Source organism: Lissotriton helveticus, chromosome 9 (genome assembly GCF_964261635.1).
Source record: "Lissotriton helveticus chromosome 9, aLisHel1.1, whole genome shotgun sequence".
Taxonomy (NCBI): Eukaryota; Metazoa; Chordata; class Amphibia; order Caudata; family Salamandridae; genus Lissotriton; species Lissotriton helveticus.
This window is the reverse complement of record NC_136070.1, coordinates 911696638-911721237: the sequence shown is the minus strand read 5'-3', so window position 1 is coordinate 911721237 and position 24600 is coordinate 911696638. Positions and strand designations below refer to the sequence as shown.

The 24600-nt window shown below is 47.7% G+C and overlaps 1 protein-coding gene across 1 annotated transcript in view; it reads right to left on the bottom strand.

Moving 5' to 3' along the window:
• The window catches only part of LOC144783048 (distal membrane-arm assembly complex protein 2-like), a 104246-nt gene that overhangs the window by 42946 nt on the left and 36700 nt on the right, over nt 1-24600 (bottom strand). Inside the window, exon 4 of the mRNA XM_078662223.1 lies at nt 14525-14664. Coding sequence (XP_078518349.1) covers nt 14525-14664 — 140 coding nt within the window. The remainder of the gene's footprint in view (nt 1-14524; nt 14665-24600) is intronic.

The following is a 24600-nucleotide window of genomic DNA, read 5'->3' as shown; positions in this document are numbered from 1 at the left end:
CATCCGGGCTGCCAGCACCCCGCAAAACCCCACAGAAGTCAGGAGTTTCCTCGGGATGGCAACGTATTGCGGGAGGTTCATCCCCAACCTTGCAGACCTGGCCGAGCCACTGAGGCTACTCACCCGCCATGATCAAAAGTGGGACTGGACCGTGGCGGCGAACGTGGCATTCCAAGCTATCAAGAACAGCCTCCTGGACACCACTGTGATGGCGTATTTCCAGCCAAAGAGGAAGACTGAACTAGTGGTCGACGCGAGCCCGGTGGGCCTGGGAGCGGTGCTCCTTCAAGAATACGGAGCTGATGTCTGGAAACCGGTGGCGTACGCCAGCAAGGCTCTATCGGACACCGAGACCCGCTATGCACAGATCGAAAGAGAAGCCCTGGCCATCAAATGGGCGTGTCAACATTTTCACTTGTACCTATGCGGCCAGGAATTCCGGGTGATAACGGACCACAAGCCCCTTGTGCCCCTCTTTGCAGGATCAGCGAGGCTGGCCCCTCCAAGGATCGAAAGGTGGGCCATCCAACTACAGGGCTATAACTTCAAAGTCATCTTCCGCCCGGGGGTCAACAACCCGGCGGACTATCTGTCAAGACACCCGGACTGCACCAAACCAGCCACTAGACTTGAGGAAAGTCAAGATGCAGACGCTTTTGTGCGCTTGATCTCAGAAAACGCGTGTCCAGAGACAATGACTCTGAAAGAAATTGGGGAAGCAACGGAAAGAGACGAAACACTATGCCGAGTCAAGCACGCACTCAGGGGAAACCAATGGGCACATTTCCTGGATGGAATACATGGGCTCAGGCCGGAAGTCAGTCATGCCCGCCAGCAGATATGGCAGATCAAGAATGAACTGAGCATCGGGGATGAAGATGTGGTCCTACGAGGGCATCTAATTGTGATACCGGAAAACCTCCATCCCAGGATTCTGTCCCTCGCTCACGTTGGGCATCAGGGAATGGCCAAAACAAAGGCCAGGCTGCGATGCCGAGTCTGGTTCCCGGCGATGGACCTCAAAGTAGAAGAGATGGTGAGGGCCTGCCACGCGTGTCTAATCACCGGAGGAGATCCCGCCCCGGCCCCCGTTATAACGGAGCCCTCCCCGACGCTGCCCTGGACCAACCTAAGCCTGGACTTCGGGAGTTTCCCGGATGGTCGCCATACCCTGGTTCTAGTGGACTCTTTCTCCAAGTTCCCGGTGGTGGAGGTGATCCCCTCCACGGCTTTTCCCCATGTTAAACGGAATCTAGACAAGATCTTCGCGACCATGGGATTGCCGGTGGAAATTAAAACGGACAACGGTCCTCCCTTTCAAGGCCGAGACTTCCAAGCCTACTTGGACGCCCTCCAAATCAAGCATCGGAAAATCACCCCCTCGTGGCCGCAGGCCAATGGAGAGGTGGAGAGACTTATGAGGACCATTAATAGAGCCCTGAGGATTGCCGTAAGTCAAGGAGAAGATCCGGAATCAGCTCTAGACCGGTTCCTGGGAGCCTACCGACAAACGCCCCACAGCACAACCAAGTGTGCCCCGGCCCATTTACTGTTCAAAAGGGCCCCCAGGGACATCATCCCGTCCGCAAGCACGTGGACACCACCTGAGCGAGATGGGGATGCCATTCAGTCCAGAAGAGATGTAACTAACCAGAAGGCCAGTGCGGCCAGACGTGCGAAGACATCAAATCTACAGGAAGGTGACACCGTAGTGGTCCATGACCGACACCCAGGATGGAAGTATAGGACCCCCTATGAACCAGACTTGTGGACCGTTGAAAGGATCAAAGGAACCATGGTGACCGTCAAGAAAGGCGAACAAAGAGTCACGCGAAATGTGTCATGCTTTAAACCAGCAAGGGGAGGAACAGATGACCAGGGCGAGGAAGAAGAGGTCGGGCCACGACAAGCCGGTCTGTCTCCAACAGCCTCGTCATCGGTGAGAGGATCTGATGATCCAATGTCGGTCGAAGACCAGAGGAGAAACCAAGATCCATTGCCGTTGCCGGGCGCATTGGCCGACATTTCCCCGACCTGCGGAGCGCAAGAAGAGGTGTCCCCGGCTGGGGACACTCAATCACCAAAGGGCCGAAGCCAAAGATACAACCTTCGGCCAAACCCTGGCCCAAGCCACAAGTTACGGGACTTTGTGTGTACCTCCCCCTGAAGGCCAAGAACTGGTGATGAAGCAGACTGAAATGAAGGAGGGATGTAGAGAGCCAGGCGGGCTCTACCCTACAATGTATCAACATCCATGCATCCACTCCACCCCTCAGGGCGGGCACGCCCCGAGGGTATAATAAACCCCGGGGAAGATCGCTCGTGGTCTTCCCGGCAACCCGATCCCAGAGTGTCTGTCCAGTCATTTTATCCCAATGCCCCAAGTGCCAAGGCCCTGACCCCATCACCACAGGGTCCTCCCTGCAAGGCATGTAGAGGGGCCCCCTTCAGGCTCATTTTTTGTGCAAAGGTATCTACCCAGGCAGACAATTAAGACAAAAAGCTGGCTATTGTAAAAAACACATAATCATAAACATCTAATTGAAGCTCAATCAGGAGCTCTGCAGCCAGAGTGCTGTGCTGAGGGGGACCCCTGGAGTTATGCCCCCACCCCACCGCGGGGGCCTGTGTTACACCCCTGGTGTCATCATGTCTGGCTGGTGGAGTCACAGCTGAACCCCACAGCACCAATAGGCAGCACTGGATAGTTATTGGTGGAGCAGAATGTTCTCTAAACCAGTCTGATCCATGGGAGGTTATTTTAAAGGTGAGTACTGTGGAGGATAATCTATTCGTCATAAAGCTATGCTGAGCCTTTAGGCAGGGCAGCATTCACATTGTGCTGTTTAGGTGTTATCAGTTTAATAGTATCCCATTAGTCCTAGCCAACCCCTCTGCCCCAAAATCTCTGATCCACCCCTCCCCCACCCAATTAGTGCTTTCCCTGAGACCAGGGAGTTTGTGGATGAATTTGGAATTGTGTTGGGCTGCAGGTTAATTGGAATAAGTCAATACTATCCAACAATATGGTTCTGAGGTGGAACAATAGAGGGAATTGCTTATTAGGGTGTCCAAGGAACCATTTAAATATCTTGATAGGTTTCAATAAAGAAGATGTCTACAGCAGAAAGATTACTAAGGCAGTGCAACAAATGGTCCACTCAAGGACGTTCTGGAGCCAATTCTCAATGTTGTTAATGGTGTGACTTTCTTTAGCCAAAATGGCCATTTCTCCCAGGTTACTTTACATTTTTCGATTCATCCCCATGTTCATGCTAGGGAGCTTTTTTTTTTTAAGGAAGGGGATAAAACACTAACTTCATTTTATGGAATGGAGGAGTGTTAAGGTGGTATAGCCATACTCTGATGAGGGACTGGAAGGTCCACATTTTCATTCTATCCACTACCTCTGGAAATGGTCACATGAATGAGGAGACTAGGCTCGGGAGGCAGGAAACAACTTTTCATTCCAGTATTGTCATTAAGTAACTTGGGGAACTAATCAGATCTAGTGTGCATGATTCAGAGAATGTGGAGAAATGAATCCCTGTCTCAAGTAGACAGGGTAATGACCATAGCAGGATGCTAGATACAACATAACCCTGCCTCACAGCAGCATACTATAAACCTCAGAGCTCGGGTGAACAGCATGTTAACATTAAAAAATAGACCAGTCAACTGTACAAAGATGGCCAGTTCATAACGCAAAATACGTTTTTGACCAGTTATGGAGGAACGGTATTCCTTCAATTTGAGACCTTGATGCAGATGCACCTCGGGCATGGGAGGATTGTTTTTTAAATGCCGGAAAGACATAAAATGAACATGGTTCTACAATTGTTGGCGGCAAACACGTTGATGCATTGTTACTATGGCCCAATCTAACTCCAGGACTAAGGTACTCAAGATACAGATGAAATGAAGGTCGACCTCAAAGGACAACTATCTTGCCGAACTGCTCCAGCTTCTTAGAGTCCTTATCCGGCGGCGCCGTGGGAAAGGCACTCTGGGGACGTCGAAGCTTGAATGACAAGGCTCTCGGTGTAGGATGAGTGGTCAGAAAGGCAGGATCACCCGGCGCCGGGCGCTGACGCCGGACGACGTTCTTATCCACAGGCGCCCCTGTGGCCAGCCGCGACCCAGTGCCCAACAAGATATCAGTGAGGGCATCATTAAACGGCAGCAGTGGCTCCGATGAAGTGGACGCCGACTGGAGCACTTCAGTGAGGAGTTAATTTTCAGGGACACCATAGGGAGATCAAGGTTCAGGACCTCAGCTGCCCGACGGAGCACCACCGTATACGAGGCACCTTCCTCCATAGTAGGTGGGGGAAGAGGCAAACCCCGGGCCAGAGGAGACGTCGAGGCCGCCGGCCTCTTCCAAGTCATCCGCCCAATCCTGCTCGGGGTCGCACTGACGAGCAATAGGGTCCTCGGACCCCTCCCAGTTGTCCTCAGCCTCCGCCGTGTGCGGCACAGACCGCGGCGGCAGGGACCGGGGGAGGAACACACAGCGTCGGGAACGGTGCCGGGGCCTGAGCCAGGAACGGCCGGGTAAGAACAGACACCATGTCCCAATTCGGATCCCAGGCGGGGAGAAAACCGTCCGGAAAGCGGGGCAGAGGCAGAACCAACGGCATCCATTGCAGCGCCGCAGGCGGAGCCTAGGGTGGCGCTAGGGCCGGCAGCGTAGGACCTCTTGGCACCAGGGCCGGTGTCAACGGTGCAGGATCCTGTGGCGCCGGAGTCGCCGGCGGGGCCGGAGCCACCAGTGGCCCAGCAGGATCCTGACACAGGACCGTGGGCCCAAAGGCACACCAGCGGGAGCCGGAGGCCTAAACAGACGGTCCATTGCAGCAAGAAATTCTTGCACCTGTGCGGGAGTCGCCGACGGACCCGGGTAAGGCGGGTAGGCCGCAGCGGCGGAACCCCTTCTCCCTTATCCACATCCGAGGACCGACGGCGGGACGGCGAAGAGCGACAACGCTTTTTCGACTTCTTTTTGTGTCGTCTCTTACCCGAATCTGAGGGTGAAGACTTGAAACCCGAGGAGTGTTGAAGGTGGCACCACAAGTGTTCTGAAGAACGGCCCCTGGACCGCGAACGGCGCTGGGACGAGTGCGGAGCTTTAAGCAACTTCCGGCGCCGCTCCCTCAAGGAATCGGGGCCAGGGCACGACAGTCCAGACAGGACCAGGAGTTGTGGTCGCGCTCCAGGCAGTAGAGACAGACGTCGTGGGGGTCCGCCACTGACATATTGCGACGGCAGGCCCCACAGGACCTAAAACCAGGCATCCCTACGCACCAGAGAAGACCAACAAGAGACAAAAAGTCTCAAAAAAGATAGTCAAAAAGTGACTCGGGTACGTGCTCTAACCGTATCTGTGTTTATTGGCGCAGAAAAAGAAATAACTGAAGTCAGCGCGCATGGGTGGCACCTAAGTAGTCTCCTCGACGTTATCTTGGTACATATGACGCCAGCGAGGAATGCGGAGCCGCACAAGCCACCTACTGACGCGCAGGGGTACTGCCACCAAAACTTTCCAGATCCTGTCTGACGCCTGGGGAAATTCTAAGGTAAGGAATCTATCAATAACGTATCTCTTTCAGATATGGTATTCTAGTGATGGAATTAATGGGTTTACTATTGGTGTGGCAGTGGTGGTGGTGACAAAACATGTTAACAGCATTGGTGGTGGCATTACTGGTGGTATTGGTATTGTAGTGGTGTATTAGTGGTGGTGTGGCATTGATGTTGGTAGTTTACTACCTGTGGTGGTATTTTAGTGATATTGGTGGTGTAGTGGCGGCATTGCTGGAGTGTTACTGTTATTTGTAGTGGTGCTGCCGACAGCGATGTGTATTGCATGTATGAGAAAGTATTTAATGTGACCGAATGTTTGATGATGGGCTTTACTTTTTAGATTTAAAATAATTCTTTGGAATGAAGCACTCCACAAGAGGAAGGATGAGAGACTAAACAGCCAAAAGCACAAAGTAGGAATAAGTCCTCCAATGGGTGGAGCCAAAGTCCATTCTATGTATATTTTTTAGAATTCGTAACAAAACAACTGCAAAACAGCTAAACTGGAATGTAAACAGGCCTAAAAACCCCGTGTTCCGATTACAGGTTTCTGGCTTTGGTACATCGATGAAATGTAAAGGCAGTACAATATTGATGCTGACAATTTTTCTTGCGATAAAAATAGGTGTAAATAAAAAGACTGGTGTTTGAAGAGGACGGATTGTCTACTTGCATTACACAAGAGGAACCAAAAAGTGTGTTACATAACTATCTGAATGAGGAAACAGAGCCCATGCCCCTTAGAACTCCTTAGACATGTGAGCACAAAGGATTCTCACCATTGAAAGGTGGTGCAGGGAACTGTTTGTTACGATGGCAACAGGTGTAACGTTATCCTTGAATACTATATTCCACTCACACGACCATATTACATATTTGTCTAACTAGACCGAGTTACTGTGCTATGCATCCTTCGCTGCCTTCCCTCTGAAGTCACAGATATTACTTTAAATTATCAACACTACCTGAATGTTGATCAAGGATGTAGGAATTCAAGTGAAGCTAGTGACTATGACAAATCGCTTTATCGTTTATAACTGTAATGTAGCTTATTAGTTATATAAAAATCAATAAAATACCTTTTAAAGGGATTGGTCATGAGGAATGTCCATAATTATACTTCCGAAGGGCATGCAATAAGTTTGTTAACTAAAAAGAATAGAAAGTTTTAATGTTATATTGATTATGTTGTCTGAATTTTACATCAAACCATTTAAGGGTTTCAAGTCAATTTTGAACACTGTAATAAACAGGGACGCAAGTAATCTGGTTGCAGACAAGCTCTACCTCAAAACACAAACACTATGAAGGAAAATGTAACAGCCTATTCTTTTAAATCTATCACGGCATCGGAAGATAATTATTTTGTGATAGAACTAGAATCTGCCCTCTGTGCAAGTGCAAAACTATTTCAGAAAATATGTATAGGAGTCAGAATTTAGACTACAAAGTGATCAAAACCCAATGCCAACAAAAATAAATTGCTTAGAGCATCTACTTGGTTTGCTAGAATGTCCGTAGAGCTATACAACTACAGCTTCGGTGTACAGTATATGACTAGATCAGAAACGTCACACCTGACTTTTGTCGAGAATGCTGGTGAAACAAAGAAGGAACACCGAGGTTAATCGACTGGGATGACTGTATAGTTGCAGCTGTAGTACTAATTGTGGAATTATTTTATTTTAAGAGGAGTGGATGAAATGATACAGTAAAATATCGTTCTGATAAACGTAATTGAGGAATGGGGTGGTAGATGAGCCAGAGCTAGTAAATGAATGTAGAGAGGCCAAGTTAAGCTTTACAGCAATAACTTTCCAAGTGGAAATATTTCCTTCAGAGAAGTGTGAAAATTTAACAGGGATGATGTATTGAGCAAGAAAGTTCATCCAGGAATGTGCAAAACTAAAAGATGGTTAATGGTTTACTTTGGTGGCCAAATGTTGGTGGAAAAAACAAGAAGGGAACAAGTAATGTGAGAGTCATCTGACAAGTCTTAGGAAACAACAAAGTAACATCTCGTGGCCATGAGGCAACCAGGCATGCACATGGAGAAGATTGCCATGGATGTGAACTAGGAACCCAAAACACAATTTTGGGATAAATAAACTATTTCAGTAAAATCTCAAAAGAGGTGGGCGAGAATGAGAGTACGGTAATATATGGCAAATTACTATGGTGTCCAAATTGCCAATTTATTGAGAGTTCTCTAGCGTTTAAAGAGGTGTCCGTTTAAACGCTAGAGGACTATCAATGCTACAAGAGCTTCTTCCCTTAAGTCACGGCGACGGAAGTAAAACCGTTAATGTTCGCCCCAGTACAAAACAACAGAGAGAAGTTTTTTTAACTCCCTGTGTGTGGATTCATTGATGTCCATCGACTGCAGGGATACTATGGACTAAAGTCGGGTCGTGCTGGAGCAGGGGTGAAGCATATTTAGCCCACTTATTAATTGAATGAAGCGTGCAAGGCACTTCTGATATAATAAGCCATATACACGCAATAGATGCTGGTTTTCACCGCCACAATTTATTCAAACATAAACAGCATCTCATTGAGTGTTTATCACTGGTCTTTAATACGAATTTTTAGGAGAGGAGAAGATATACGTTTATTGACCTGAAGGAGGGCCCATAGGCTTCAACCCACCGAAACTCGTCGACGCTCTGTTGTTATTAAATTTGTGTGATATAGAATCACATTTTGACAAAACTGTATTTTGCAATGTGATGGTTCACTGTATCTTCACAAATTAACTTTCTTATGACAAATGTGATTGTGTATTGTCGCTCTAATCTTTATATTGTAAAATCTGTAAGGTTTATGGTTTTAAAAATCTCAGTTTTTAAATGATGTGTTTTTTTGTGGTATATTTTTATTAAATTGGATTTACAAGTGTTTCGATACCCCGTGGGATTCATGGTTCCTTTAAGACTGTGTTAACGCATGTGTGTGTAGCGTATAGGGAGTGGTTGAAAGATAAGTGTATCTAAAGGGAACTATACATTTGAAATTTGAGTCGTATTCAGTGCCCTGTCCCTTTGGTGTGGGGGGCGCCTCTCTTTGTATTTGACGTCCATCCAGGATTGCCAAGAGAGACGCCATTGACACGCTTTGCGAATACATGGAGACTTTCAGGTCTCTGGTACCACCACTGCCCAGTGGACAGAGGATACTCTTATTTCTCTGGGACATATAGGGTGTTCTTCAGACTGGATTATATTTTTGCCCTGGCAGGAGGGATAGGTAGGATAGAAAGAGCTGAGCATCTGGCTTATCAGACCACTCGCCTCTCTAGCTCACCCTGGGGAGAATTTTTTGTCGCCTGGTTCCAGGATGGAGGAATGGATGCATGGGAATTATGAGACATGCTCATTGGAACTGAAGGTGGATACTGTGCTGTATTTCACAGAAAACAAGTAGTCAGTTGACTTGGCTGTGATTCTCTGGGATGCTAACAAAACAGTACACCGAGATCAAGCACACAATGTAATAGTGCATAAAAAGAAGAGAAATGAGGGAGATGGAGGAAGTAGCACATCGACTGGTGACTGCAGAAGGTGCCTTCTGGGTGGTCTTAGATCCTTTGCAAGATTGCGGTCTGCGCATGGAATATCGTGCATTGGTGCAAAATGAGGCAAGAAAGCAGATACTAGCTATGCTACAATGCCTCTACAATACGGGTGACAAGGCGGGTAAGCTCCTGGCATTCGTTGCTCGTCAGGAGGCGAAGGCGCAATTGGTCCGTACCTTAGTGGTTTGCTATTGGCCTCCCAGTCAAATTCTTTAAGAGAAATGCTGGGATCATTGGTCCCAATCTCCTTAATATGTATCTCGGAGCAATAGATGATGAAACACTGCCACTAGATTTGAGTTGTGCTATGATAGTGGTAATTCATAAGTTAGGGAAACCAGTGACGAGTTGTGGTTCCCATCGCCCGATGTCTCTCCTCAATGTGGAGGGCAAGATGTTGGCAACAGTGTTCACTACTCGGCTCATTGGAGTCCTATCGCCCCTAGTTCATAGGCACCAATCGGGCGTTATGCCACAGAGGGCCAGCAGATTCAATCTCTGTAGACCCCACAATTGGTTGGCAACAGTCCAGCTCAACAAGAACCTCATATATTCTTCTCCTTAGATGCTGAAAAGGCGTTTGATGCAGTGCTCTGAAGAGATTTAGGTTTGGCCCCTAATTCCTGGCTTGGATTGCATTGTTATATCAGGCCCGACAGCCGCGGTGAGAGTAAATGGTACCCTCTCCTCTGAGTTTCCTATTGGACGGGAATGCGACAGGGATGTCCTCTGTTCCTCTTCTTGTTTGCCCAAACGCTGGAGCCCTTGCCTGTAAGGTCTGTGCCCATCCCGATATTAGAGGCTTCCAGGTCAACAAAGCTACTGCAGAGGATGAGACGATTTCACTGTACACAGATGATATCCTCTTCTATGTCACACAGCAGAAGGAGACGATCCTGGCGGTGTTCCAGGTCTTTGCATAATATAATGCCCAAGTGGGATACCCAATAAATTGGGACAAATTTGTATTGTATCTGGCAGGAGGAGAACTGGACTTGTCCGCCCTTCCTGGGAGACTGCCGATAGGGAGGTTTCCAGTACCTTGGGGTTTATGTAACCTCAGACAAAGAGTGTAGCTTAGAACGGAATCTTTGGAGAGTGATGGCGGATTTCTACGCAGACGCGACTGCTGAAAGGTGTTACCACTAACACTGTTCGGCAGAGCGGCCATGTTCAAAATGGTCACCCTACCAAAATTTTGATATGTCCTCCAAAATACCTATTATAAGATCCCAGATTATATTTTCACTAGCATAGGTGGGGAGGTCTGAAAATTGCTATGAAATGATGAACACCCTAAGGTGGAGCTGCGGAAACTGCAGCACAATCAATCTAATGGCTGTATTGCTCTTACGGACATCCAAGCTTACTACTAAGCGGCTCACCTGATCGTCATGAATTACTGGAAATACGCGCCCAGAGATCATTCTACCTTTGCACTGAGAGAAGTCAGTTCCAATCGGGGTCTTATGTGCATTACCTCTATGAGGGGGGAAGGGAACGAGACGGTTACTGCCAGCAACCCAGGGGACAATTGAGTTTGGAACAGGGTGGGGAGGCATTTGGGGTGGGCAACTAGGAACACCAGAGAGACCCTTTGAGGGCGAAAGTGAAGGAAATTGGAAAGCGGAGATGTTTCAGAGCTTTGGATCTCACTGGGATATCTAAACATGGCGATTTCTTCGAAGAAGGGGGCTTTATTCCCTCTGGCTCTCTTCAGCGTGATTACCAACTTAGTGACACGCAATATTTCAAATATGTACCACTCTGATACGCTTGGTGTGCAGAGGGCCTGGAAGATTCCAGTATCCCTGAATATGCACCCTGTGAGAGTAGGTTGTTCCTTGGAGAGCTAGAGGTAAAAGATGTTTCCTATACCTATAAAACAATAATATGCCTGACTCCCTGACGAACTTGAGGAGAAAATGAGAAATTGAAGTGGGACACCTGGATGACACGGATTGGGAGGCGGCCCTAATGCACCCTAGGGAGGTGGTGCTTAAATCAAGATTGAGACTCATGCATGTTAAGATTATGCACCAGGTCTATTTTGACCGAGTCCGCCTTCATAAATTTGAGAGAGGGGAATCCTCGAACTTCTTGAGATGCAAAGAAAGGCAGGGATCATTCCTACATACACTTTGGGACTGTCCTACCATACAACGATATTGGCATGCAATATTGAGTGAGTTGGGGACAGTTTTGAGGGGGAGGGGGGAGTTCTTTCGAGTTGAGCCCAAGTAAGTTCTCCTAGTATACCCACTGATGTGGACTTCCCATGCTCCAACCTCCTTTTCTGCAACCTGGGCTTCTTGGTGGCAAAGAGAGACGTGGCTAAACATTGGGGTGCTCTCGAAGTACCATGTATTCAGGAGTGGAGGGAAGGAATGTATGCTGAGAAGGTCACTTATAAAACCAGAGGGTGTCCGAGGAAATGTTATAAGATCTTGGCTCCCTGGATTAAATACTTGACATGGACTTGCTGGATGATAGATGTGTGTCCCCACCAATTCAGTCCTATGTTCTATGATTGGCAACTGATAGTCTTTGTATGATTTCTGATACTTAATTGGCTGCCTTTCAGTACCTAATTGCAAAATCGTTATCTGCTAATGTTGAACGAATGCTCTTCCACTCTGATACTTTTATTGTTGTAGGTGTGAGCTTGTGCACCTTTTGTTGTTCGCTGAGAAAACAAAATAAAAATATGAGAGAGAGAGAGATTACATAATTCCAAATGACACAATTTATGACAAGCATGTGGTCAGGATAAAAACAAAAGTGTCAGGGTGTTCAAAGTCGAGGCACAGATTAGGGGTATTATACAGGTTATATTAATATGATGTAATTAAGTGAAGCTTAGTGACATAAGTGATACCAAAGGGGATGATGGACCCACGTCTGGGCATACCCTGCCAACTGAGGGCGAACAAAGCGATACCAAAGGATATGATGGACGGAGCGTTTGAGCAAATCAAACACTCACCCGCAGTCAACTGATCTGGGTTTAATCCATCATCATTCTTTAGCTCACTCCACCACCCCAGTTCAGACATGGCCATATGCAAATCAATCTGACCCTGTGCCTCATGTGAACAGTCCAGCCCGAACTGCCAAGTCAGGTCTTCCCTGGACCGGAAACAAGCATCCTGGGACCGGTTTCGGGTTCATAACCCTCATCAGCCAGCCTATCTTGAATCCAGTGGCAGAGTGAGCAAGGGACCCACGTCTGGGCATACCCTGCCAACTCAGGGCGAACAAAGCGATACCAAAGGATATGATGGACGGAGCGTTTGAGCAAATCAAACACTCACCCCTAGTCAACTGATCTGGGTTTAATCCATCATCATGCTTTAGCTCACTCCACCACTCCAAACATAAGAACTGGGATAGGAGCAGGGAACCACCAAGTAGGAAGAGAGAAAAGTGCCTGAGGTTTTATTTTGTACTACAGGGAGGTAATGTTGAAGTTAAAAGCTTTTTCCTTCAATCATATGTGTGTTTGTATTGTATATCTGTGTGCTGCATAGCAGGGGTGATTTATTTGCATTCCTTTCCATTGTACCACTTAATACATGTAAATTTGTTTCTGATATTCTCCATCTGTCACTTGGCACCAGCAGTGCCTCAAACTGAATACAGCATAGTTTGTTAGTATAAGGCTCGACTTCATTACCTGTTGCAGCTAATTTCTACTGTGCACATACACTCAGTTGGCTGACAAAATTCTTCAACTACAGCTAGTCAGTGACCATCTCTAGTGATCTGTCTCGATTTGTAACTAATTCATCTTAGGTTTTAGAAGAGCTTGTAATCAACTCCAACACTAATCTGCTGCTGCTTCAGAGAAAATCTGCTGGAACAGAGATTTCTTTATATTCCAAAAAAGCACAGAAGTGGTACTCAGTTCACAAGTAGGCTGCGATCATTGAGCGGCTGCATAGCACAATCCGGTTAGGTTTTAAAGATGAGCAACAAATGGAAAAGAATCTCAGCTGAAATTTTGGAAGGCTTTATCACGTTTATTCATATTGGATATCCTGAAAACGCAGAGCATAAGGAACAAGAAAACTGAAGTCTTTTTTGAGAGACCATGCTTACCAGGGACTGTATTATACATGCAGTGCATTTTCCTTGCTTGCACCGGATGCACCTTTTAAAAGGTGCGCCATGCGTAAACAAGGAAAATGCATTGTACAGGGATGAATGTGCTGCCCCCAAGAACCTGGGGGCAGAGCATTCATGTGAAAAACGAAGTGGCTGCTTTGAAGCCGCTTGGTGTTCACATTGCAGACGACAACCTGCTTGCACTTTCAAGGGTGATTAGAGATCTCCTTGCAGGCGGGTGCAGTGCGTGACTGCACCTGCCTGCATGGGAATGTCTTGGGGTGGGAGAGGGAAACATCCTTTACAACACAACTTTTACCACGCAGTGCCTTTACGAAGCAACTATTACAACGCATGTCATTACAACGCATTGCGCAGGGGGGCGCTCTAGGATAGGGAATAGATTTAATTTACTATCCAACACCTTCCCTACTATCCATGGGGACTGGAGTTGGAATAGTAAATTAAACTATTCACTATCCAGCACCCCTAAGCGCTATGCGTTGTAACAGCATGCGTTGTAAAAACTGCGTTGTAAAGGCATGCGTGGTAAAAGCATGCATTGTAATGTCATACATCCGGTGGGAGAGGGTCGATGGGACCCCCTTTCTCCCCTCCAGAGGGCTGCTATCAGGGGGGCGCACTGACAGTGCCCCACCTTTTAGGTGGCGCACTGTCAGTGTGCCTCCTGACAGCTTCTTTGCCTCTCCGTCTGCAACAGGGCGCAGAGGGATTCCCTAATTTGCATTGGGCCACGCCAAACGAGGCAACGTCCTCTGATGATAGCGCTGGTGCCTCATATGAGCCATCGGTATTACAGAACGGAATGCACAAGCGTCTGCAGCCCCTTCTGTAATACCAAAGTACCCTGGGAGCACGTAAAGTGGGTGGAAACTTCTGTTGCACCCCCAGTGCCCTAGGTAGCAAGGTACAGCAGTAAGGTAATGGGTAGAGGCCAACATAAGAGCCCAGGTGGTGTGTGCTCTACAGTCTCAAGGTCCACTTTGTGTCTAATGTTTCTGAAACCTATAGAATACTAAAAGAAGCATAGAATTAGGCACTCAAAGCAAATCGGCCACATATTCAAGAAGGGTATTATGAAAACTACCACACGTACTTGTAAAACTGGAAAAGTAAGGATGTGAAAATACAAAAATAGATAGACAACCTATAGTAAATACTTTCACATGAAAATGTACGGTGGATCTGTAGCAGAGTCGCTTCGACAATATACATAAATAAAATAAACCACATCCTCACCTATGTTTTCCAACCCATCGTAGTTAAGCAGAGAGCCACTCAAATCCACAGCTTCTACAGGTACGTCTTTGTGATTTATGAAATCCCAGCTAAATTTCCCTTTCTTGTTTGCACGAAACCACTCCTCCTGACCCTGAAACCTTCAATAAGACAAAAAGAAAGATCAGACTTCATATATTTAAAGATAAAATATCCATGGAAATCATGGAATTCAAAAAATTTCTGCTCAGGCTTAGAGGCCGTGGTCCAAACGAAACATGGCACAGCTACCTTATGTTGTCCTCTAAGGCCGGAGAGACATCCTATTTGAAACAGGTCACTGCCCAATATGCATGAATCAAATGTGTCCAGCAAAATGAGTTTTTAGTAACAATTATTCTCTGATCAGGAGAGCGAGGTTCAAAAGGGCACCCAGAGAAGCACAAGTTATAACCACATTCCAATAAGACCAAAGGCCAAATAAGGGGACTGGCTGGCACCAAGGTGTATTTCTTCCTTCCTGTCTGAGGATTTATGGAAATCTACTCAAGCATAGCATTTAGAGAGAGGTCAAACAGAGAGAGGTCATGAAGTGAGCAAGCCATAACCAGTACCAACATTATTCCTCCTCCGCTCTTCCCAATATGCTAACGTGTCTTTCCAGGGCATGCCACACTACAAATATTGGTGTCCATGAACAGCATATATAATGCATTAAGTAGTGTTTTGTCCTTAAACAGTATACAGAAATATTGAAGAGAAAAAGAACTCCGAGGACATAAGTTACAAGCCTGGATACTTGCATGATCAGAGCCCTTGTATCTTCTTCAGGAACACTACTAGGTCATTATTTTTAAGGAGGGATAGCATACTATTGGGTTATTATGTTTTTAGGCACAGCATTGGAAAGGAGGCATGGGCTGGAAAATTATTGCAAAATTTGACTTTTTTCGAAGCAGGTGTGGGATAAGGAGTGAAAAGTGAGAGGACGCTGTTGTTGTCACAGGGGACATCTTCACCTACAAGATAACAGCTTAGGGAGCAACACCTACGTTGACTTGTTGAGAAATCAAAAGGTGTAAGTTCTTAACATTTTTAAAGAAGCAGGAGGATTAAACACAGACTGCTAATGGCTTATTTTTCATGTGCAGTAAACTTAAAAGAGGAGACCCGCAAGTATTTTAGGTCTACAGGTGGGTTGTAAAACTTTTTGATGGCTTTTATGTGTTTATATAACAAAGTAGAGACAAGGCTGTTCACTTTTAATTGGTTTGTAGCTGCTTCTAATGTTTTTTTGGGGAGTGGTGGTTAAAGGGTGAACAACAGTGCCTGGTAGGGGAAGCTGTGTCATCGGACGAGTATAAGGCTACTAGGGGCCAAGCAAAGTGGCTGCTGCTCTCCATTACCCACTCTCGACCGAAGACCCTTGATCCCATTAGTGCACAGGAAAGGACAGACCCGAGTAGAGGTGAAAATGGGAGGGCAGAGAAGAGGCAACAACATGAGAGCTTTGCATCTGCAATTAACACATGTAATGTGATTAGGAAACAGTGATAGAGGCAACAAATATAGTGTGCCCCAGGCTTCCTCTTCCAATGTGTTATCACTCCTCCTCTCCTTTACAACTTGCCAACAGACTACCTTTCAGAAAAGCTCAATGCCACTTTTCTATAAGCCACATCCACACACGTCTATGGCAGAGGCAGAACAACAACAATTGTTTTAAAGCAAAGAATCTCTCAGCATGAGTCAGTATCCCTTTCAGAGGGCCACAAGGCAAGCAGGGGTTGTAACTGGGACAAACCGTCCAAGACTCTCTCGGGAGGGGGTGGTTTGAGGTGGATACAGAGAAGTGAACACAAGCTCACAACTCAAAATGCGCTCAGCAGCAGCAATAAATCATTGTCCAGCCAAACACTCACTTTTATGAAAAGAAAACACCATAATAATAATAATAATAATAATAATAAATGAGTTTATAGAGCGCATGGCGACGCCGTCACGGCGTGTCCCCGCGCTAGTGGAGAAACCAGAGACAGAGCCGGGCCCTGAGAGTCTACGAAGTGTAAAGATGGGTCTTTAGAAGTTTTCTAAACTTAGTTTCAGTTTCTGCCAACCTAATATTCACTGGGAGTAAATTCCATTTGCTGGCCGCTAGCACTCTAAAACAGCGGCCTCCCAATCTGGCTCTTTGGACACGGGGATTTTAAGTAGGCCTGTTCCCCTAGAGCGAAGTGCTCTACTTGGCTCATAAGCGAGAGCTAGATCCGTAAGATACGGAGGAGCCTTGTGCCGTGTGATCTTATAGCATATTAACAGAGACTTGAATAGGATCCTTTTTTTTATAGGTAGCCAGTGTAGAGCAGCCAAAGATGGTTTGGATGCTGCTCTTTTTGGTAGTCTCAGGACCAAACGTGCTGCAGTGTTTTGAAGCACCTGCAGACTGCATTACCAACGCAAAGGAGAAACAGGACATTCACAAACAACTGCAGTGTTCCCCTGAGTTCAGGGCTCTAGTGTTTCTTTAGGGGGTCCCCCAGGTCCCACTCCCTCTTCGATCCTTGCAATAGTAGTTATTACCCATTTACTATAGACAATATCCAGCGCAAGCCCCACTAGCAGTCCGAGTCTCAAGAGTCCACTCTTACACTATTTTAAAGTCAACAGTTTTCCAGCACCGCAGCGCTAACTAGCAAGCAAGTTTCCCAAGGGCTGACTGGCCCATTATCAGTCCTACCCACACCCGCATGCTTGGAGCATCCAGAGTTCCTGAGCAAGCCGCGTATGCAGGGGCTTATAGCGACAGCAGCTGAATCAGGTGGGTTTCGCTGCATGCGGCCCACCTGGCAGCAGTCAGCAGGCACAGAGTTCCTCACACGGGGGTCACGCCAAGAAGCAACAAGAGGATTTTTGGCTCCTCCTTGCAGTTTAAGGGTCCAATAAGAGAATTATAAAGAGTAGGGCTGGGAGCCGTGGGCTAACCTGTTGATGCATATATCACTGTGGCCGACATCCACATTTGAACTTTAAGGCCTGTGTTGTGGGACTGTCAGCTTCAGAGACTTCCCTACTGTGACATACTGCTTTTCAAGAGGAAGAGGGAGCAGAGGAGCATACACTTCAAAACAAGCAGAACCCCAACATAAAACACTCAGACCTTAAATCACATTTTGTATCTGGAAATGGACTATAAGAAGGGGAGGTTGAAACCCCAAAACCTGTCATCTGCCAAGCACCCACCCTGGAACACCAGCGCCTGCCTGATTTCCAAGACCAGTGTGCTCTGTGAGGAAGAGGAGAGCGTTGGAGGGAGCAAGGTCCATTGGGGAGCCCTGTCAAGTGGACTCCCTGTGTGAGGCACGAGAAAATAGCTGCTACACCAATCAGGTCATTGCATGTTTACAGGACAGAGTCGGCAACCCCCATATGCAAGGAGAGGGCCACCCAGAAAATAGCCGTGTGAAAGACTGCCATGCAGTAAGGGCTGCCCCTTGTGAAGTAGCGGTGCAGTGACCATGTATGCCAGGAGGGGACTCTGTGGTGAAAGGCTGGAGTGTGGAAAGGGCCGAAGACCTGTGTGGTAATGGGCCGCCATGGATACATGGATAACTCTGTCAAATTGACAGAGATGCATCCAGTGGACACTGAGTGGTGGTGACCCCATATATCAGAAGTGACTGGAACCACCAAGGGCTACAACTTGTTCAACCCTGTTCGATAAGCAAGGACGCTGTGGGAGCACTGTCACCTAAGCGTGGTCCAAGATCAGAATTCTCATAGCTTCCCTGCCATGAACACTTACCACCCAGGAGATGCCTCAGGAAAGTTCAGATCGCTGCAGTAGTGCGACCGCGAGGCACAGAGCCAGCACTTGCCGAGTGCAGCCGGGGAGTCTGAGTGCAGCCGACTCAACTGATTTGGGATGGAGCAGCTGTGGCAATTGTGGAAGGGGCTCATTCCAGTGCTCCGAACGGTTCCTTCCTACTGATGTGGTTAAGACTAGTCTTAAGCCTTATGGTCCCGGGGAACTTGCTGCTAAGTCGAGCTTGTGTATGCGGAACACTACTGCCTTTAAATCAGAGTCGTAGAGGATACTGTGACTACTGGTGGGGCATACTCTGGATGTTACCAATAGTGAATGGAGAATAACCATGATGGCTAATGTGAGGAGTGGGACAGGGAATCAGCAGAGAGATACTAGAATCCCGACCTAAGGGGAGGACAGTATAGTTGTTCATGAATGTTGTATTCTTCCTTTGGGTGGTTAGTGGTAGAAATAAAATACTTCTTTTTTTTTTTATAAGAGTATTTGTCTGGGCAATGATTTATTTCTGCCGCCCCACACATTTTGAGCTGTGAGCCGTTATTTACTAATCTGTATCCACACCTCCCCGTGGGAGCCTTGAACTGCTCGACCACGTTTACCACTGAGAGTCAAGTACAAAAGGGGTACTTTGCCCAGTTGCACAGAATCCATGGTAGGCTGGCCCCGGGACATCAGCAGTAAAAGGCCTCAGCCACCATGGTTGGGTTCAGTAGTCTCTGCGTGCCCTGTGGTCCTCTAAAAGGGGTTTGACAGCACCATTATATGGTGTAAGTCATTGATCACGGTTTCTAATTTATATGACAGGTTTAGATGGTATTGTGTATGCAGGGGGCGTGATGCAATGACAAACATGTGGAGTGAAGTCCTGGTGCCTGCCTCATTCATGGACCAGTGAAGGACTGATTTGTCCATTGTTGGGTTATATGAATTAAGTGTTGACTTGAACCACTAATAAGGGTTCTGGATGGACATACACAGTTATCAACATCTCAATATTGCAATTGGTACTGTAGTGGCTTTATGATATGTCCATACCTCCAAGATAGCAGTGGTTGGCTTACGGTCTAGTTATTTTAGACACTCACGCTCATAAAACAGGAGTGTTTGCCGCGTGTTAATCTGGCTTTGAAAGAAACAGAGGAAGATTAGAGAGGAGCACAACCACAGATGTAGGGAATGTGTGGCGCTTTCATGGCACAGGCCTTGGTAGATATTAAAGATAAAATGATGATACAGGCCATTCTCCTGGTTTCGCCTTGAGTGACAATACTGTTTTTGATTTGTAACTGGTCGAATTGAACTAGTGAGTGGGTCCCGATCAAAATAGCAGAAGCGGCCCAAGAGATACATGTGTAGGTAACTGGGCTTTTGTTGCAGTTATCCCCCACTTTTTGCCCTCTTTTTAGCTACTAGATGGTGATTTTCGACTGTCAGTGCACTGAGGCCTGCTAACCAGACCTCAGTGCCAGTGCTCCTTCCCCTAAACAATGTGTTGTCTAATTGTCCTACAATTGGCTAAGGACTTTAGCACCCCAGTAAGTCTTTAGTAAATGGTACCCCAGGTACTTAGGGCATGAGTGCTAAAGAGGGTCTGCAAAGGGTGCAGCATATCTTATGGTACCCTAAGGGACCCACACACAAATTCCATACAGAATGCCATTGTAGGCTGTGTGACATGGTGCAAACCATGAGAGAAAACATGACATGGCACACTGTCTGTCATGCCCAAGTCACTGCATCTAATATATGTAAGTCAGTCCCCCCTAAAGCAGACCTTTGAGTCGTAAGGCAGGGTGCTTTATATTTTATTTAAGAACATATCTGCATGAGCAGATGTGCCCCTGTGATGTCTAGTTCTATTACTGGATATTGCAAGTGAGCAGGGAAGCCATTTTAAGGTATGTACTGGTCAAAACGAGTTCCCCAGCTACATAATGGCTTAACTGAAACATATGGTGTTTGGTATCAAACACCTCGCATTAATAAACCTAAACTGACTCCAGTGATGGATTTATTAATACATGCACCCAGAGTATATCTTAGAGATAGCCCCTCAACCCTACCAACCCTCTAGTGTGCTGACTGACTGGTCCAGTCCAGCCAGCCACACAGACGAGTTTCTGACCCCCAGGGGTGAGAGTCCACACTACCAAGAGGTCAGGAAAATGCCTGCTCTGGAGGGAGGTGTTTTACACCTCCTCCAAGAAGGCTGGAAAATTAGCATCCCAATGCAAGGAGCTTCAAAGAGTCCACCGCCTTTGGTAACCAAGCCAGGCTTCCCTCACAGGGGAGGGGATGCCAAACCCCCTGACCAGGGCCCATTTGGCACCAGGACAGGTGGGAAAATTAGTAGTCAGAGAGGCGTGTTCACCCTCAGGCTAGTTCCACCCTTAAGGTGGGCTGCCTGATGAGGATGTGAAATGTAAAAGTCTGCCATCTTGGTGGTGGCAGAATTAGGAACTCTGGAACAGGGTTATGCACACTTTCCTCAGGAAATGGTTATATAGGGGGCATAGTGACCCAAGGGGTAAGTAGCCCATTGGCTACACCCTATGCTTTCCGAACACCCCTAAATGTAGTACTTAGGGGAGCACCTGGCAACAGAAAATCATATTCCTGCCGACCTATGAAGGACATTGAAGAGCCGCGAGAAGCAAGGACTGTGGAGAAGCAACTGATTTGGCGCCAACCCTGCCGGCCTGTCTACTGGTGTCGACAAACTTGCACCTAAGTAATCTCGTCCTGCAGCTGTTGTGCATCCAAATGCCTGGGAGGACTGACTGCCTCCAACAAAGACCCCAGAACTTTCGTGGAGTAGCTAAGCTGCTTCCCTGCACCCTGCAGGCACCCCAAAAGAACTGTGAGGACTCCAGACTTGGGACACCGGACGCAATGGGACACCGGACGCAATAACACACCTCTGCATGGGGACGCCCCAGAACCTCCTGAGGTGACCTGTTGGGGTCGCATTTGAACTTGCCCCATACTCACTTTTTGTCTAGGAGATTGGTCCCATAAGTTGCTGTGAAGTGCCCGAATGCAGTGCATGTTTTCCCCCATAGGATAACATTGGGTACCCGACACTGAAAAGCACCTCTGCACCCGGTCGCCCCAGTACCACCCGAGGTGACCTGTTGGTGTGGCTTTCGACAATGCCCCATACTCACCTTAAGTCCAGAAGATTGGTCCCGTAAATCATTAAGTGCCCGAACGCAGCACATGTTTTTCCCTCTCAGGATAACATTACCGCTGCCAAAATTGCATTAATTGCACTGTTGAAAACTCTAAAAATTCATAACTCTAAAAGTACGTACTTGATTTTGAGGATCTTGGTATTGAAATTCATATAAAAGTATGTGTTATGTTTATGAATTGTTGTTGGGTTTCTTTATGGAGTGTGTGCCTCACTTACAGCATTTTTGTGTGCAAGAAATGCTTAGCACTACCCTCCAATATGAGTAACTGTTCTCCCACACTACCACAAAAGAGCATTTGTGTTGTTATTTGTGCCTCTGTAATTCCTTTGGGGGTTTGCCTGGACTCTTTACACAGTGTACATCTTTTTGGCCCACAATATAAGGAGCCAGCTTCCTACAGCATGGTGTGAATTCTGATGGAGTGAATTTTACGGATGCATACACGAATGAGTCGCACACTAAGTGAAGCTGTCCGCGTCAAGAATGAGTGGATGGAGGAGGAGCTACGCGCGCATCCGAGATGGCCGCGTGAGCACAGGGCTCCCGAGTCCCTCGCCGCCCTCCGCTTATATCCTGAAAGATATCCGGACTTTGACGACGGGTTCTTGAAGATGAACCTCAGCTGACACCTTAGCTGTTTTCAAAATTTCATTTGGACTTCGGGAACCGCAGATAAGCCGATCGGAGTTTTTGAGGCCCGCCCTACGGAAACTCCGGGGGCTGGCACACTAAGACGCCGGGATGTAGTTGAACAACAACGGCCTGAGGGGCTACCCCTGTGCCCTGAGTTGACTTTCGGTTTCGTTCTTGGGCCTCTGGCCTCATCTGACTGCATGATTGCTTCGCGCCCCCACAGAGGTCTAGCCTAACTCTGCTTCCCTATGGTATGCCAACGGTCGTGAGTGCTTGGGTGTTGGGCTGAGTTGCTGCCTTTGCCCCTGCGGCCCACTTTCGTGATCTTCGGTGGTCTGGTGGTGAGCGGCCATTTTCACCAGGTCTCGCGGGCCCCTTCGGGGCTCACCATTCGGAATGACTGCCAGGCCTGACAACGAGAAGCGGAAGACTAAAACGCCTCTACGTGGGGGACCGATCCAAACCAACGTCATGGATCGCTATACCCAACCCAGGGGGTCCCCCGGTGGCACAAGACGAGTTTTGGAGGACCCCAAGGACGACCCGACTGCGTCGACCGAATTGACCCTGCAGGATGTTATGGGCGCCTTTGCCAACATGAAGGCTTTCATTGGTCAGCAATATGAGGCTCTCGCTCTCAAAATTGACACTGTAGCCGTTGATGTTACTTTGATTAGAGCTGATTTATCGAAGACCAATGAACGGGTCAAGTCTCTAGATCTGAAGACTTCTAGCCTCACAACCGATGTGTCTGATCTGCAGACGGAAGTTGGAAACTTGCGATCCTCCAACGATCTTATGGCCCATCGACTGGAGGATTTTGAAAATAGGGCCAGACGCAACAACATGCGCCTCATTGGGGTCCCTGAAAATTCTGGTACTCTGGCAACGGATCTCATTGTGGAGGACCTCGTCTTGAATCATCTCGCCCCTACAGGCCTGAGTAAATTCTTTGCCGTTGAGCGTGCCCATCGAGTGCCAGGCGGAAAACCGAAGTCGGGTGCCTCTCCGAGACCTATCATCGCCAGGATCTTCAATTTCAGAGACAGAGACATTATCCTGCAGGCCTCGAGAGTGAGTGGTCCCGTAAAATTCGAGAACACGACGGTGAGTTTCTACCCTGACTTCACCCAGCTTGTTCAGAGGCAAAGGATGGGGTTTCAGGGAGTGAAGCGAGGATTGAGAGACTTGGGACTGAAATATGCAATGCTATTTCCAACCAGGCTGCGTGTCGAATGTGAAGGCCGGACTTTCTTCTTTGATCGTCCCGACGGAGTTAGTGACTGGCTGGATACCCTTCCCAAACAGACTGACTCAACCGGGCATCCGGGTGGAGCCGAGGGCGGTGTATCGGAACAAGAGTGACATTATGATTCCTGATTTCTGAACACTTCACATGTCATTCAGCTGGGTTCGATACTTCTTCTACTACTGTGTTCTATTGTTGTATACCCGAGGGTGGCGGTGGGAGTGGGACTCTTTCCTCCTCCGGGGTTTCTTTTTGTAGACTAGTTTAATAATAGGGCGACAGGCACACTGCAAGTTGGGGTGGCTTTTGAGTCTAATGCAGGGGTGCAGGGTGGGGGGGCGTTGTAACGGGTTCTAGTTGGGGGGTGGAGGGGGGATTCTGGGTGTTTGTGAGTTTCTTTCAAGGCAACATATTGTTTCTCTTACTGATCTGGTCGTTGTGTTTGTTATGGGGTGGGTCCAGCACTTCTTTCCGGGATGGGGGTAGTGGGTTGAAACTGATGTGTTGGAATGTCAATGGATTGGGGGATAGGATAAAACGGGGTGTGGTGTTACAGTTGCTGCGGCGCCTCTCTCCTGATATTGTATTATTGCAGGAAACGCATCTGGTTGGGAACACGCGCCACGCCATGAATCGGCGAGGGTATCGTCTTGTGGCACACTCTGGATTTACCTCTGGTTCTAGGGGTGTGGGTATCCTCGTCAGGTCCTCCCTCCCTTTGGCAATAGATGATGTGATTCTTGACGATAGGGGGCGCTACGCTGCTCTCTCTGGTAGATGGGAGGGGAGGACTGTCTCATTTGTTACTGTATATATCCCGCCGGGTCTACAGACTTCGACTTTTGCGGATCTTGGGCGTGTAGTACTGGGGCTCCCAGAGGGCATCTTGGTGATAGGCGGAGACTTCAACTCGGTTGTCTCCGGTAATGTGGATCGCTACCCCCCCAGAGATCTTATGAAGTCTCAATCCTGGTTGAGTGGGTTCTTGGAGACCCTGGGTCTGGTAGACTGTTGGAGGTTGCTACACCCGGATCAGGTGCAATACACTTTCCACTCTGGAGCCCATGGCAGTCTGTCTAGACTCGACTATATTCTGGTGCCGGCGGCGCTGGCCTCCTCCATCAGGGAGGTGAGACACCTTGCCCGGGGCATATCCGATCACTCCCCAGTGTGGCTTAGTATGGATACTACT